The sequence below is a fragment of the Platalea leucorodia genome (genome assembly GCF_965183815.1).
Source record: "Platalea leucorodia genome assembly, chromosome: 2".
In the NCBI taxonomy this organism is placed as follows: domain Eukaryota; kingdom Metazoa; phylum Chordata; class Aves; order Pelecaniformes; family Threskiornithidae; genus Platalea; species Platalea leucorodia.
The window spans coordinates 14,923,063-14,939,204 of NC_138824.1; the positions used below are offsets into that span (position 1 = coordinate 14,923,063).

Below are 16,142 nucleotides of genomic sequence, written 5' to 3' on the forward strand. Positions count from 1 at the left end.
TTTCATGCAGAATAGCGGGAGAAACCCTTTGGCGAAGCTTTGTTGGTCTGGGGATTTTCTTACTGTATTTTCTTCTGTTCAGAATTTCTTAAGCCCTTGTATACCTTTTAGTGAAATATGTTTGCATGAACAGAAAGGAGAATGTGTAAGAGATGACAGATTCTACTCACCATGTCTCATAATTCAAGCTTAAGAAATATTCAGGGGAAAAAAAAAATAAAGGCAATACTTCTTCATAGTAGGTTTGGTTTAGATGTGGAAGCTGCTGCTGCAGAAACTGTGAATTGTTGAGCTCAAAACATTAACAAGATTTAAAGAAACAATTAAGTAGGCAGCAAGACTATCCTGTTATCCTAATAATTCACAAAAAATTCTGGAAACACTTCGTCATCAAAGTTGTGTCAATCTTGTCTTATTAGAAACCAGAACTATGTAGGATGCAAATTATGTTACCTACTAGAGATGTTCTGAAACATCTAGCATCAGTCACAGTTAGTCACAGCAGACAAAATAATTGACCTTGAGTCTAATCAAGTATGAAAAGACCCTCATTCCTTCTGTGAAACTTTTTTTTGTTCTAGTGTTGCTAGGAAATTAAAGTTTTTTACCATATTTGTCTTGCTGCTGTCTTCCAAGCAAGAGCAACCAAAGGTTCCCAGTGAAGGACCAACGTGTTCACACAATGCATCACAAAGGTATTTTGAGTCTGGTACATTTAATTTTTTTATCAGAATAATATATTTGGTATTGTGCTCATTTTAAATAATACATTGCTTGTCACACTACTTTTGGCAATAGACCTCTTCAAATATATTTAACAAATTGTTCCATTAGTAATAACTACATATAAAATATCTTAATTGAATTAAAAAAATCCGTATGTATTTTCTTCATGAAATACAATATATACATTACGATCTTATAGTTTTAAGGTATGTCAAAATTTGGGCTTAAACAAATTCACAGTGTCCATTTTACCTCTGTAATAAACATCTTCACTTTAAAAGTGCCCGGATCATAAACTGTTTATGTATTTCCTTACATTGGGTTTATGGAGACTGAAGGTTTTACCATCATCTAGCACTAGACTGCAGATCCAAATTGTACATTACAATGACCAAAAATTAAGACTTTTGATTACTGAAAGCAAACTTTGACTGTCCTTGTTACCTGAAGTTCTGACCAACAGGTTTTCCAAAGAGCATGTCAAAGGTGGAAGATGTGCTTTGAGCAGTATGGCCTCTAACGTGGTCATTCAGTGGAGCTGTAGTAAGTGCTCACTGCTTCAGAAAACCAGGCCCAAAATACTCAAGCGGGAACTCAAAATCAGTGGCCAGTCCTGGCCAAGGGAGATGGGAGGAACCATCTAGGAGCCAAAAGGCAGTGAAATAAGCATCACGCTGCCTTCCAGCTCAAGATCACCACAAATGCCTTCGTTTTCCACACAATGGCTGACACAGAAACCAGAGCATTTCTGCCAAAGACCAGCCAGTCGGGTCATCTCAGAGTCCGCAGCACCCCCCGTTGATTACCGCAGGAAGTACTGCAGGTTATGAGGTAATGCTTTTTCATGATCAAAGGTGAGTTATGAAATTGGTTATCTTGTAGCTCATAGCTTTTCAGGCCAGCACACTGTGGTTTTTAATACAAATTGCTCTACTACCTTTGAAAATCTCACTTTCCTTCTCCTCCCTCAGAGGAAGAAGCCTTAAAAGCTTCTAAACCCTGAGTTCATTACGCCTGAGGTTCACAGGACACAGATTGTCCCACACGCTCCATTTGTGGCTAAACTAATGGGCCAAGCAGAAGGCTGAGCAGTTCCCCCAAACCATGACAAACACCCTCGGGGCAGGCCGACCTCCACAGTGGCTTCCATTGCTCTCCAGGCAGGACGCAGCCCCTCACCTCCACTTGTCTCCATGTGATTTCAAAACTGATTCTAATACACTTTTTTTCCCTGAAAATACACAGTGATTTCACCAACATTTTTTTTTAAAAAAGGACTATCAGTAAATTCAGCTAGAAACTAATCTAAACCCATTAAAAAGTAACCTCCAGCCTAAAAGGGAGAGGCAGAAACGTTCTGATACATTCCACAATAAATAAGTTTCACAAAGCTAATTTAAAAGCAATTACTGACAAGCCATTTTCAGCCGTTTTTCCTAAACATACAAGGCTTTTACATGTGCGTTACACGTCTTGATGTTCCTGTTACAATTTTTCACAGCCCTTTCACTAATTTCAACCAAGCTTAAAGAGGAGCAGAGATCCCCAATGTAATATATGCTTCTAACAGTCCCAAAATTGGTGATTGTCAGAAGAGAGAAATCCAAATTACTGTATTAACTGAGGGAAAAATTAGATGGAATTTAGCCTGTATCTATCTGGAGAGACAGAAACCAGCTGACTGTCCTGCATGGACGGATTAGCAGGCCAGTCACACACCTACCAGCCAGACACGGCAAGGGCTACCTCTTCTCCAGTTTAACAAAAGGAGACAGAGAAGAAGTACTGCAGTGGGCAGGGTGGAAGCGCTGGAGTCTTCTGCTGATGACATGGAGTGAAGATTCTTCATTGAAGGAGCCCTAGGGATTACAGCACAAAAGCTGACCTTTCTCCAGTGGAAAAAAGGACAAGGGATGCAAACCCACAGAAGATGAGTTTTCATGAATTTTTGGAACAACATGTTTTTGTTTGCTAAGGATAGATCTGAACAAAATTCAATGATTTAAAACAGCTGTGGGGAAACATGGTCCCCAATGCATGATGTTCCCAGAATTCAGAGAGACCGTTTGCACCTAACATTTTAGTATCTTCCACCTTAAATAAACATGTTACCAGCTTTACATTCAATCCCCTACCCCATAGTTTGCATGTTTTAGTTCAAGACATAAAAGCTGAAGAACTTGGGAATTCTGGAACAGATTAGAACTTCAAGGATTAATTATTTTGGATTAAAAAGTTTTCTTCAGGCCTCAGCAATAGCTTTTCAATAAACTTGGTGAAAAATATTTCTTTCTTAATGCACTAACTCCCATTGGAACCTAGGTATCTTTCAGGATAGTCCAGTGGTGACAGCGATAAGTAGGGAAAAGCATAACACAGTGCTCTGGGTATTCTGATATCTCTCTCTTCAAGGAAATGTTCAAATAAATTACTTTAATATCCTGCACATTATTAAGAAAGGTAGTTAGTTTGTTTTTTTTTTTTTTGCTAGTTGGGAATGCTTGAAAAATTAAATAACTTTTGATATAAATATGTAAAAGCCTGGAATTTTCCTCTTTGCATCACTAAAATATATGTAAGAATGTCTACAAAAGGAAATTTGCAAAAATAACCAGTTAATGTAGGAAAAGTTTAGATTTATGCTTTTCATCTTTCATGACTGGGCTTATCAAGATTCCACTGGAATACTAAAAGAGGTACATTGAATATTAAAATGATCTCAAATTAACTCTTCTTTAGTGGGTAAAAAATAAATAAGTATCTTTACTCAAGTGGCATCTCTTCCCTATCTTAGACCCAGAGGATTTGCCACTGTGGCTTTTCAATAAAGAATTGTAATGATTTAATTTCTGAATCTGTTGTAGAAATGTGAGCTAGACTTGAGAAAAACAGAAATATGGCTTTAAGTGAATTGTTAACGTTCTGGTGCATTTCTTGAACATTTAGGTTATCTCTTGCTTTCTTCTTCCTTAGAGTCAATTGACAGCTTTTCCCCAAGTTTCCTTATAAGTTCTGCCAAATCTTCAGAATTTTGAGATTTTTCTTCAAGGAGTTCATACCGGAGACTTGAGATGTCCTGTTTAATTTCCTTCAGTTCACCTGTAACAGATGTTAGAAGATCACACTATTGAGAAACAAAGGAAAAAACAGCATATCCAAATATCTCACAGTTATCATGGGTTTTCTCTGGATTTCTTTGTTGAAACAGAAAAAGCAGATGTTCTGCTGCCTATTGGTGAATGCTGGCTTAGGGATAGGAATATGAAGATGCAGTTCAGGAATCAAACAAATCTGAAGGCAAAAGTGTGAGAGATCACATCGGTTCACAAAACTCAAATGATCCATTAGATGGAAGCTGCTGTTCTGCTGCAAGAGAGATCACAGAATCATAGAATCATTTAGGCTGGAAAAGACCCTTAAGATCATCGAGTCCAATCGTAAACCTAACAATGCCATGTTCACCACTAAACCATGTCCACATCTACCCATCTTTTAAATATCTCCAGGGATGGGGACCCAACCATTTCCCTGGGCAGCCTGTTTCAATGCTTGACAACCCTTTCAGTGAAGAAGTTTTTCCTAATATCCAATCTAAACCTCCCCTGGCGCAGCTTGAGGGTGTTTCCTTTCATCCTATTGCTTGTTACTTGGGAGAAGAGGCCAACACCCACCTCACTACAACCTCCTTTCAGGTAGTTGTAGAGAGCAATAAGGTCTCCCCTCAGCCTCCTCTTCTTGAGGCTAAACAACCCCAGCTCCCTCAGCTGCTCCTCATAAGACTTGTGCTCTAGACCCTTCACCAGCTTTGTTGTCCTTCTCTGGACATGCTCCAGCACCTCGATGTCCTTCTTGTAGTGAGGGGCCCAAAACCAAACACAGTATTTGAGGTGTGGTCTTACCAGTGCCCAGTACAAGGGGATGATCGCTTACTTAGTCCTGCTGGCCACACTATTTCTGATACAAGCCAGGATGCCATTGGCCTTCTTGGCCACCTGGCAACACTGCTGGCTCATATTCATCTGGCTGTCAACCAGCACCCCCAGGTCCTTTTCTGCAGATCGTGCAGATCAGGGGTGTCTGAGTCCTCCTGGCCAGCAACAAGGCCTCTCACTATCCAAAAGAGAGCGGTCCTCTCCTTTTCCTGCTGCACTAAGTGTCTTTCCAGGAGAGGGGTGCAAACAGATGAGATCATTTCTCTGAAGTGCATTCACTAGCTGTTTCCAGCTAACAAGTCACACCAAAAAAAGGCTGAAGCATGTGTATCTCCATATATGAATCCCCAATAAGAACACATATCCACTCAAGGGAGAATTCATACGGGAGTGCCCCAAATCAGCTGCTGCATTAAATGCAGCCTCACCATGGGAAATGCATGGGCATTACTAGAAGTAGCAACACTTTTCACAAGAAGTTGTCAGATCAGTGATAGTTTCTGATGGGAGAGCAGAGACAGAAAGCCACATCTCTTCCTTAACTTCAATTTCATGTTAATTTTACATCTTGCATTTGTAAACATGTCAAGTGGATTAAGTATTTTGGAAATATTTTTTTCAATCGGCATATGTAACCACTTTAATTAGTTTGTTTTTATTCTCTCATTAGAGGTAAACATACGATTCATCAACATACTCACCTTCATTGACTTCATCACTTTCCTTATCTATCTGAGCTTTCAGTACATATCTTTTAATGAGACGCTTCATTATTTTCTGCAGAGAAGAAAGAAAAAAAAGAGTTTTCTTAGTTGGACGTTCTAGTATTGCTGTGACATTTCAAAATATGAGCTCTGCTACCTTCTGTTGCATTCAGACATTTCAGTGTAGGACTTGCCAGGTTAACGGAATATAATGTAAAAAATCTCTGCTTTCATCTGCAGTAGATATTTAAACTTTATGATTCTGCACATATATGTACATGAAAGTTAGAAAACTAAACACATCTTACGAATGTTATCATGTTATGTTATCATTATGTTATGTTATAATGTTATCATGTTATCATTATGAATGTTATCATTCACGAAGCTTAGCCTACTGGAGTCTATGAAAATGATTAACAGTTGCAGCTTTGACCTTCATGTGGAAGAAACCATCTAGCCTTTATTACCACCAGAAAATGATAATGACCCTGATTAGCAGTGCTCATAGTTAAACTCTTTTGCCATCTGTTTATTTTAATCTATTTCATATTATATTTGATAAGCTATCTTTTCCCAATGTGAGCCTTAGAGAAAATGGGACCCACAATTCTCAGAGTCATCTAAGCATCTCAGCTGGGACTCATCTAACCGAATACAGATATTTTCTAATGTAAATATATGTATCTGTGGCAGTCACCTCTAATTCCCTCTATGGACAGAAAACGCAAACCTGAGAGCACAGTTCATCTCAGACAACTGAAACCGATCAAATAAATCACACCATTAGAATGACTACCCTCTCTGCTAATAATAAGGGGAACCCAGGCCAGCAAATTTAGATGTAAATTTTACCTTTCCAGGATAAATGAATTTTGCCCCTGATTCTCCCATTACTTCAAATTACTTGAATAAGAAGAAGGTATCTAATTACCTTTGAGGATCTATCTTTCTATCTTTGGGTTTAATATTTTCATATGGTGTAATCCATGACAACACAATACTTTTTGGTTTTCACTACAAGATAGAAAATATACATAGGTTTATGTGTCTGCTTTTGTCTGCACAGTAATAGACCTCACCAGAGGTGGTTGTGAGGTGAATCATGCCAGATTAAGTGGTTCCAGACCATCACTACAGTCATGCTTGCAAGGTCAGCAGCTGTACTGTTTATTCTAATAACCTGAGAATGTTTCAGATACAAAGCCACACATCCTCACATTTATGGGATAAGTTTGTAATCTTAATATCTGCCACTGCACCACAATGAAACTGGCTGTGAAAAAGGGAGTTTTTGGAAGAGACTTGTGCAGACACTGCATAATGGAAGCATGGAGCAGAGCTAGCCTGCCCAAGGGGAAAATCTTTTTTCTGTCTTAGGATTAAAAAGGGTATACTTGTTTTCTATACCCTTTTGCATTCAGATGGTCTTGCTCTATTGCCCAGGCAGCTCTTGCTTCTTCCTTTCCACCTGCTTTGTAGTATTACAGGAAAGAAAGGAGCAGCCTCTGGACCAGAACAGCTAAGCTTTATGTGGACTGTGCTGGGTCTCTTCATACTTAACTGCACAAGGGCTCATTGCAGTTGTGTAGGAGGCAAAGAATAAACAGGCTGTATCGATAGCATAAAGGCTGAAAGATATTTGCAGTGCTTGAGGTATTAGAATATAGAGGTGTGGCACAATAAGCTGAGCTGCTTCAGCAGATGGAATGGGAAGGTTTGGGGTTTCTTTTTGGTTTTCTTAATTTGCACTGTGCAGTTGAGGACTCAACCTGTCTCTAAAATTAAAAACATTTTTCAAGCGTTTTAAAATATTGCACTATAAGGGTAGCATTTAAGAAACAAAGAGAGACAAACACCCTCAGATTGTACTGCAAATACCTAAATCATTGCATTCATTTCTGACATATACAAGGTCTGTGGATTTATTCTTGATTCATGTTGTTTAACATAAATTCAGAACTGTCCTTATGCTGTCAGTCTGCCAGTTCTACTACTTCTTGATTTTGTTTAAAAATAAACTGTTTTTTACCTGGTATTGCCTTGGAGGATTGTTTAAACTGTTTAAGTGGATTTCATCTGAGCTTCTTATACTTGATTGCTTCCTTTGACCAAGCTGAAATGGAAACATTATTTATAGTACAAAATAAATAGAAGAACAATATGGTTAAATTACCTCATGCATGTATCATATGACAGAACACTAACTGTTAAGCTCAATTTGGGGAGTATTAAATTACTGTGGTAAAACCCTCGCACCTGTGCAGAATTTCATCACAAGAGCTGAAACAAGCCCTTTCAGACTGTGATGTAGGAAAGTGAGAACTGGGAGGTTTTCTCCCTTTTCTCTGCCTCTCACCTGCTCCTAACATGCCCAAGGGACCGGAGCAGAGCAGCCACCTCCCCACAGGCTTTCCCTTGCTCCTCAGGTGCACAGGAGGGGGATCCACATCAGGAGGAAGGCAGCACTGGTGCGACACAGCTTTGTAGGCAATGGATGAGGGAGAGCCAGGGCAGAGTGTGGGAGAAGCCAAGGAAGAAGGAGAGGAGGCAGCACTACCCCTCTCCTTTCATTCATAGCACTTGCCCGTAACTCATGTGACCTCCACTACCTCAAAATACATGAAGAGCTTGCCTCTCCCCTGACTTGCACTAATGGCTGAAGACAATCGGTTATACAGTTCATGCCAGGGACCACAAAATTACCAGTTGACATTTTTGAGTAGTATCTTCTTGACTACACATGCTGAAAGGAAAGGGCATCACTCCCCGATGAAACACCGAGGATGCAATTTGCAGGCTTCATTACTCATTTACATCTTTGAGAAGGACTAGTGCATCGCAAAATGGTGAACTGAGACTCAAGCTGAATGACTAGGCTGCAGTAAGAGTGAATAGTAACTGTCAAAATGAAATGAATGATATTACTTTAGACTGATAATGGGGCCAGTTCAATGAGTAGTAGTGCAAGAAATAAGAAAAAAGTGAAATATAAATCATGATTGATCTGGATGAGGAATAAGTGGGACTGTCACTAAAAAGTCAGTTCTCTGTAATTATACATGGTCCAACAACATTTTTACTGTTTTAAAGCATGGGGCTGTCATTGCAGTGTCTCAGATCCTGTGGGATCATGTTGTACTTCCAGTGAGGTTCTCCATGTTGGTTATCTCTGTGTCTTAATGCATCGAGCACCTACAGATAAGTAAACTGGGGCAGTTCGAAGCCTGGTAAGTAATACGTGGGATACGCTGGGATATAGTTTGGTGGGGAGGAAAGCAGGGGAGGGTTAGATGCTTCTGCGGCTGTACAGGCATGTCACACACCAAGGGAGCCCACAACACAATGCCTGATGTGAATGAAGGCTAAAGCCGTCATGTAGCCATTTCTCCTGCAGCTGAAATCATTATAACCTTTTGAGGTATAACGGGAACTTCCATGGTTGAACTTTGATAATAAATGGAAGTAGGAATACGGAATATGTGATAAATATTCACCAGATGTCAATTAGAAAATGATAAAAACATCTCAGCAGAGAGCTTTACTGGGGCTTCGTTCTAACATACATGTACTAACACTAAGGCGAAAATAAAAAACTGGGAATTGTATAGGTATGAAACGGCTGAATGAGGCATCAGACTCAGTTGTTTAACCAGCAATGAGGACATCAATTAAAATTCTCAATTCTCCCAGCTGCTGCAGAGTTTGCTCCTTAAAAGTATCCTAGTTTTCTAGAATTCCAAATAACTTTATATTCACTTTAACAGTAAAGCAAATAAGTCTTCATGAATCTGCAAACAGGGAATAATTTAAATATTTTTAGATTTTTTTTTAGCATTTCATAGAATCACAGAATGGTTTGTGTTTGAAGGAACCTTTAAACATCATGTAGTCCAACCGCTTGCCATGGGCAGGGACATCTTTCACTAGTTCAGGTTTGTACTTTGATATTTTTTCCTGAAGAAACGATTACACTTAATGGTAAAATGTATTAATTTGCAATTAACATAAAGTTTACACTGAATTTGGAATTTTTTTTTGTTCTTTAGACAGATTCACAATATCTAGATACACATGCTTTGAAAAAACATTATATATCTGTGTTTATTTGACTAAGCAAAAATAATAAGAGAATATATATGGAAATATCTAAATAGATATATAAATAATTAATATTTATCTCTAACATATTAACCTGAATTTGGACGGAAATTGAATTAAAGACGTATAAAAAGGGCTAGTTATTGTTGCTTTATCTTGCTTGAATAAAGCTACCTTAAATGTTTTGAATATATATGAGAAAACAGAAGCTTATCTGAATGTTTTAACTTAAACTATGTATCGGATTTATAATAAAAAATAGTAGCTAGTGAGTTTACACGACTGTGTAATCACTATGTCTTTCAGGATTTTAGAACTAATAATACTCTCTTGGGCCTCACCTTTACCACTAGATTAAAAGAGAAAAACAATCTTCCTGCTTTTTCAGCTCGTGGTTTCCTAATACAGAATTTTTGGAAATAATGTAGTAGAATAAGAGGAGGAGTATGCTTCCTCTGCAGTGGCAGAGGAAAGTCGCCCTGGCCAAAGCTGCTCTAGGGCGTGAGCCTGGGCTCCAGCTGTGGGGCTGGTGTCTCAGCCCCTCTGGGTCTCTGACTTTTTCCGCAGCTGTGATACCATTCATGATCCTGTTACTTATCAGTTTACATATAACCTACAAATGCATTTAATTTTATTATGTATTTTTTAATATTTATTATGTATTTTATTATGTATTTTAAATGTAGTCTGTCATGCTGGTTACCAGTTTCAAATTTTTGTTACATTGGTTCACTTCAAAAGTTAATCCAATGCTTAAGTAAAACTTGATTTTCACTTGAAATAGCAAAATCGGTAATATGTGGTGAAATGAGTTAAGTGAGACACTGCAAACTTGTAAAACCAGACACACTGTAACATCTTTATCTTAACTTTGACCCCTCAGCATGCTGCATTTTTTGAACAGAATAACATACTTTTAATTAGCTACAGACTGCACCTTGACAGGTGTCAAGTAAATCAGAAGTGTGTAACTTCATTAAATCTGCCTATGTGTAACAGTAACAGGAGAACATCTATTGCACATTGCTGAATGACCACTTGGTGGCAGAGATTGCCGAGATTTCATTATAACTTCATTTTTACACAAAGTTTTAAAATTCTCTTTAAGCTTCACACCTATGGCTTTTTCTCTCCCCAAAATTACTACTGGAGTAAACTCAGCCTGTCACATTAATGACTGAACTAGAATTCATATTTTTAGGTTAATATCTATTGAATATCTGCACATGAGTAACTTAAGGGGAAAAAATGTAATTTAAATGAAACAATTATATAAACCCTAACAAAAATAACTCTCCTCCAGGAGTGTTGTGTGAAAGAAGAAACGCAGCATACATGGACCATTGCTCTCAGAAAACACCTCCTTCTTTAAACTTGCTTCTCATTTCATTGTTCTCTAGTATTACTTAGAATTCAATGCAATCAGAATAGTAATGTAATTACTGCAGCTGTTTTGTGCAGCACTTTGTAAACGTCTTAAATCCCAGTTTTCAGAAGCAGTTGACAACTTGGAATGCCAGTAAGTTGTACATGCTTGGACCTGAAGGGAAGGTTCCCAGAAAATGACTCAGTTTGCACTTCCAGAACCAGAGATCACTTGTGGAAACTTCAGAAACACTGTTTTATACTAGGAAAGTAAAAGTTAACAGATTTTTTTAGTGTTTGAGTGAGGGTTTAAAGCTATTTCAATAATTAGTTGTTCCTTATTTCTATTCTGAAGGGCCATGTTTTAAGAAAAAGGCTTAAATAGCTCATCTGCCACTATTGTTGTTTAGCTCAGGAAGATGAATAAGTTCTGTGACTCTTAAACCATAAACTTTCTTATTCACAAGGCAATTTTTCAATTTCGAATAAAACTCAAAGTAGGTTTCTTTAAAACTCTACTTTTTCTTCATTTATTTCTCCGCTTTTTTGGTTTGAGTTTCTGGTTCACTTGATGTTTAAAACACCAATTCTAGTCTGAAACAGAAGAAATCTGTGGGTTTAAATCAACAGGCCGAAAGAAAACATCTTCACAGCCTTTATTATTATATGTAGATATGTCTCAAGAAATTATTTCTTGCGTGCTACACTTTGAACACAGCTATGTAAATCACTCGACGTTTAGCATTGCTGGCATCTGGCTTTGTTTTCTGCCAATGGTAATCAGGGCAGAGCTGGCTCTAGGGGAAGAATTTCCCCCCTTCCCATCTTATTTCTTGTCTTTACACTCACCCTGGTGCTGCTGCCGCTTTTGCACTAAGAAGATGCAGACCTTGCAGGAGAAAACCCACAGGCTGGGTCTGAATCATTAAACTCAAGCATGTGTTAACATTTCTGGGTACTGCAATGTAATGTCTTCTGTCAGTAAACTTTTAGTGTCCTCCCAAGTAGGACTTGCACCAGAGCAACTGGCTCTCTCCCTTGGCACAGTTTGGCAACTGGAATTGCCTGGGGAAAAATAGCTTGCAGCAACCCTACTTTGGGAGGAAAACTACGTGAATAGGGGCAAGCCATTCCTGAACTGGCCTCAGTGCCCAGATAAGCTCCCTGTCACAGTTAATTTACTAGCACAGACACAGCCACCAAGTCTTGGGGCTGGTCTTGCCAAATCTTATCTTTGCACAGCTCATTGTGTTTATAGTAGCTCCTTGCAGAAGTAGCTCCTCACTCAGCAGTCACAGCAGCACCAACCTGCTCAGCACAGGACGAGTCCAAAGTCAAACCCCCAAAAGCCTAAGAATGCCTTTGAGAAGATCCCATAAAACAGCCTCAACAATAACAAATCATCAACAGCAAGTCAAAATGTGACGCGAAAACATTTTAGTTACTTTTTAGAAGTGGGAAGGATGGCAGCATCTGATAGATTCACATAAAGTCAGCTCCACAGTATGTGGCAGTCCAAAAAGTAAGTAAAAATGTAATGATCTGGCAATATCAGTCACCGTGCTGGAAAAGCTGAGGAATTAATAGATGCGACTCAGCTGCTTTAATTTCTACAACAAAAAGCTTTTTTTTTTTTAAATTGATTTGCAGTTTTATAGCTTCTTTGGCTGGGGAGTAAGCACATTTCATTTAGCATTAGTTATACTACAATCTGCAGTGAGTGGAAAGCATTAATATTTGAAGACTAAAAATTAATTCAGGCTTAGGAAAAAATCTGATGAACAATGGTTGCATCCTTACAGCTCTCTTTCAGAGGCACTGCTGTAAAAACAGATACAACTGTTACTATCTAGAATTGGTAATTATTACACTTTGCACCTTTCTCACCACCTGAATTGCTAGGTTTGAATATAATTTTGGAAAGGAATGATAAAAATCCAGCTTCTTTCCTTAGGGTGTAAGAATGGGATTTTTAAGAGTACCTGTTTTATGGGAACATAAATTTCATTTAAAAAAGCCATTAAAAATAAGCTTCTAACCTACTTACGTGCTTTTCAAAGTCACAAATTAAGTGAATTAGAAAAAAAATCCTTGGATCTGTTGTTTCTCACCATCACTCAATTTGAAGTTTATATGCATCTCCTTAAAGTCATGATTTTTCAGTGATGACTTTATCACTCATGGAAATTGTGAAATCAATTTGCATCAACCAGTTTGATGAAAAGTTTTGCAAATGCTGGAGTCATTAAAAACCTGAGCAAATGCAGTATCACCTCTGTTGGGTCTTAAATACATTAGGATTAGATTTCCCAAATAAAACTAAGTGAGATCTGTGAAATGCTGGAAGAATTACCAGTAGCACACACGAGACATCTGAAGTTAATAACAATCTTGACTTCAGCGACAGTGTTTGTAATATCTGTGTTTGTTTTTATAAACTATTACGAACTTAGCCAGAGGCAGAGGCTTGTCAGTGGCACAGTATTTTTCCCTATAGCTCCATTTTTTCCTTCTAGGATTGCAACCAGCTTCTTTCTTTTCTCTTTTACCCTTCAACTGATAACTGTGATGGAAAAGGTGCTTGTCACATTGATGACAGAGAGCTGACAGATGCATGTAAATTCTTTTCTGGCCCCCAGTCTAATGACTAATGACTCTTGACTACAGACTCAAGAACTCCTAACCTTCAACAGGCCTCTGCTCAGACTTCTGCCTATTTTAACAAAGATCCTGGCACACTAGAATTTCCATAAATGACACATTTGTTTCTGCCACCATGACAAACCTGTAATTTCTTTTATGTGTGAATGCTACCATATGCTCACCTTTCTATTCACATCTCATCAGTTTACTTGCAAAGCTCTTCTTCCCTAACGTGTTACAGTAGTGCTAGTCTTTACACTTCCAGTACCAGCTAACACCATGTGCTATGCCCCGTGTTCTCCTAAAGCAATTAATTTGATTCATACCAAGACACTACAAGAAAAACAGACTGAGTATAAACTCTTTAAGTAAGCAATTGAGATATAGCAAGGAATCAACTCAAGTGCTTTTTACCGTACTTGTCATGTAAATAAAACGGGTAACAGAATGCTTTACAATAAAAGCAGGCTGCATCCTCCATGGAAGCAGAGACAGGCTACAAAGGAGGAATTTAGAAACTCTGCCCAGGGATGTGAGGGTGGTGGGAGGAAAGCCAAAGCTCACCTTCAGCTGACATTTGCAAGGGCAGTAACACAACAGCAGTATAAGGCCAAACAAGGAAAATGTGGGCATATTTCTCAGTGAGGCAGGAGATTTAGTGACAGCAGACTCAGGTAAGGCTGAAGGACATGATGCCTTTTTTGCCTCAGTCTTCGCCAACAGTCTCTCAGGACTCTGCTTAGTGAAGGGATTCGAGGAGAAGAATGACCAGCTGTGGAGGAGGGTCAAGTCAGGGGTTCCTTGAGAGAACCTGGCCAGGCAAGTCCATTGGACCCAATGAGCTGCATCCACGGGTGCTGAGAGAGCAGATGAAGTCCTTGCAAACATGCTATCATCTTTGAAAGATCACGGAGATTGGGAGAGGTCCCCAAAGGCTGGAGAAAGAGAAATGTCAAACCTATCTTCAAAAAAGGTCAAAATGATGATCTGGGCAACCACAGGCCACTCAACCTCCTTTCGGTAACCGGAAAAATAATGGATTGAGTCCTCTTGGAGCACATTTCTGGGCACATGGAAGAGCAGATGGTGACTGGGAAAAGTAAGTGTGGATTTATGAAAAGTAAAACCTGTCTGACATCTGGATGGCCTTCTGAGATAAAATGACTGGATTTGCAGATGAGGGGAGAGCTGAAGATGTCATCTACCTTGACTTCAGCACAGGTTTTAACACTGTATCCTAGAATATTCTTGTACCCACATTAGGATGTTACTGTCTGGATGGGTGGACAACTAGATGGGCAAAGTCCTGGCTGGATGGTTGTGCTCAGAGGGTACTACAGGAGTCTTGTCCTGGGACTTGCCCTTTTAAACATCTTTATCAATGGCCAGGTGTCAGAAGTGTTGGAGCACATTCCTGTCAAGTTTGCAGACAAAGCCAAATTTGGGGGGTGGGGGGAAGCTGATAGGCTTGAGGACAGGGATGCTATACGGGAGGATGGGGCTGACAGGAACCCTGTGAATTTCAATAAGGACAAATGGGAAGGAATAACTCTTTCAACAACACAGGCTGGGGACTGGCTGGCTGTGGAGCAGCTCTGCAGAAAAGGACCTGAGGGACTTAGGGGACAAGACAAGAAAGATGTTAAAAAAATGCAGCAAGTTCAGCAGAAGGTCACCAAGATGTTTGGGGCTGGAGCACTTGCCCTGTGAAGACACTGGGGAATCTAGGCTTGTTCAGCCTGAAGCAGAGATGGCTTCAGGCATACCTTAGAGGAGCCCCTAGTGCATACAAGGAGGTCATTGAGGAGAAGGAGCTGGGCTCTTCACAGTGCTGCAGGACAGCAGGATGAGAGACAATGGGCAAATTCAAACAAGAGGTAGAAGAAGCAACTGTTTCCCCATGAGGGACAGTCAGGTGGTGGCACATGGTGCCCAGAGAGGCTGTGCAGTCTCCATCCTTGGATGTTTTCAAGACCTGACTGGATGAAGCCCTGAGCAACCTGGCCTGACCTCAGAATTGACCCTGCTGTCAGCAGGGGGTTGGACAAGAGACCTCTTGAAGTCCCTCCCAGCCTGAATTATTCTCTGATTCTGTAACAAGAAGCAGGAAGAACTATAAGTTTACAATGGTATTTTTGGACTTTACTGATTACAGATGTGGACAAATATTTATATTAAAAAACAAAGCAAGAATTTCAACCTGTACGTAGTGACTGACTTCAGTACGGACTAAGTATATTGGGAAATTAATCAGAAAAACAGGTCAACAAGAAAAATGAAGTTAAAATTGGTTTTATCTTTTAAAATTAGCAGGCAGTATACACACTACACAATTACCTTGTTCATCTCTGCATCTTCCTGAAAGCTTTTCTTTTGGCACAGAAATGGTTTAGAAATCCATTTTTTGATTCTGAGTAGGAGATACAGCAAAGATTTTGGGCTTGGCACTAAGTTGAAGGGAACTGGAAGAGTTCTCCCTTCTTCAAAGTAAGAAAACCAAAGTTTAGCCCTTGCAAATTTCCATTCTACATCAGCATCATCCTGTAAAACAGAAACACAGCTGTTAATACACTGTTACCACCTTGACTATTAAAGATGCTCAAGCTAAACTCTATGTGTGTTTTGAATGTAATTGGCTGAAGTTAATCTCAAACAGATCAAGAACTTGTTT

General features: G+C 39.2%; 1 protein-coding gene across 1 annotated transcript in view; it reads right to left on the bottom strand.

Moving 5' to 3' along the window:
* Positions 1-3,673: 3,673 nt before the first annotated feature.
* The window catches only part of TRPC6 (transient receptor potential cation channel subfamily C member 6), a gene marked incomplete at both ends in the record, with an annotated part of 105,249 nt that continues 92,780 nt past the window's right edge, over positions 3,674-16,142 (bottom strand). The window contains 4 exons of the mRNA XM_082304994.1: positions 3,674-3,825; positions 5,360-5,435; positions 7,395-7,478; positions 15,809-16,012. Coding sequence (XP_082161120.1) covers positions 3,674-3,825; positions 5,360-5,435; positions 7,395-7,478; positions 15,809-16,012 — 516 coding nt within the window. The remainder of the gene's footprint in view (positions 3,826-5,359; positions 5,436-7,394; positions 7,479-15,808; positions 16,013-16,142) is intronic.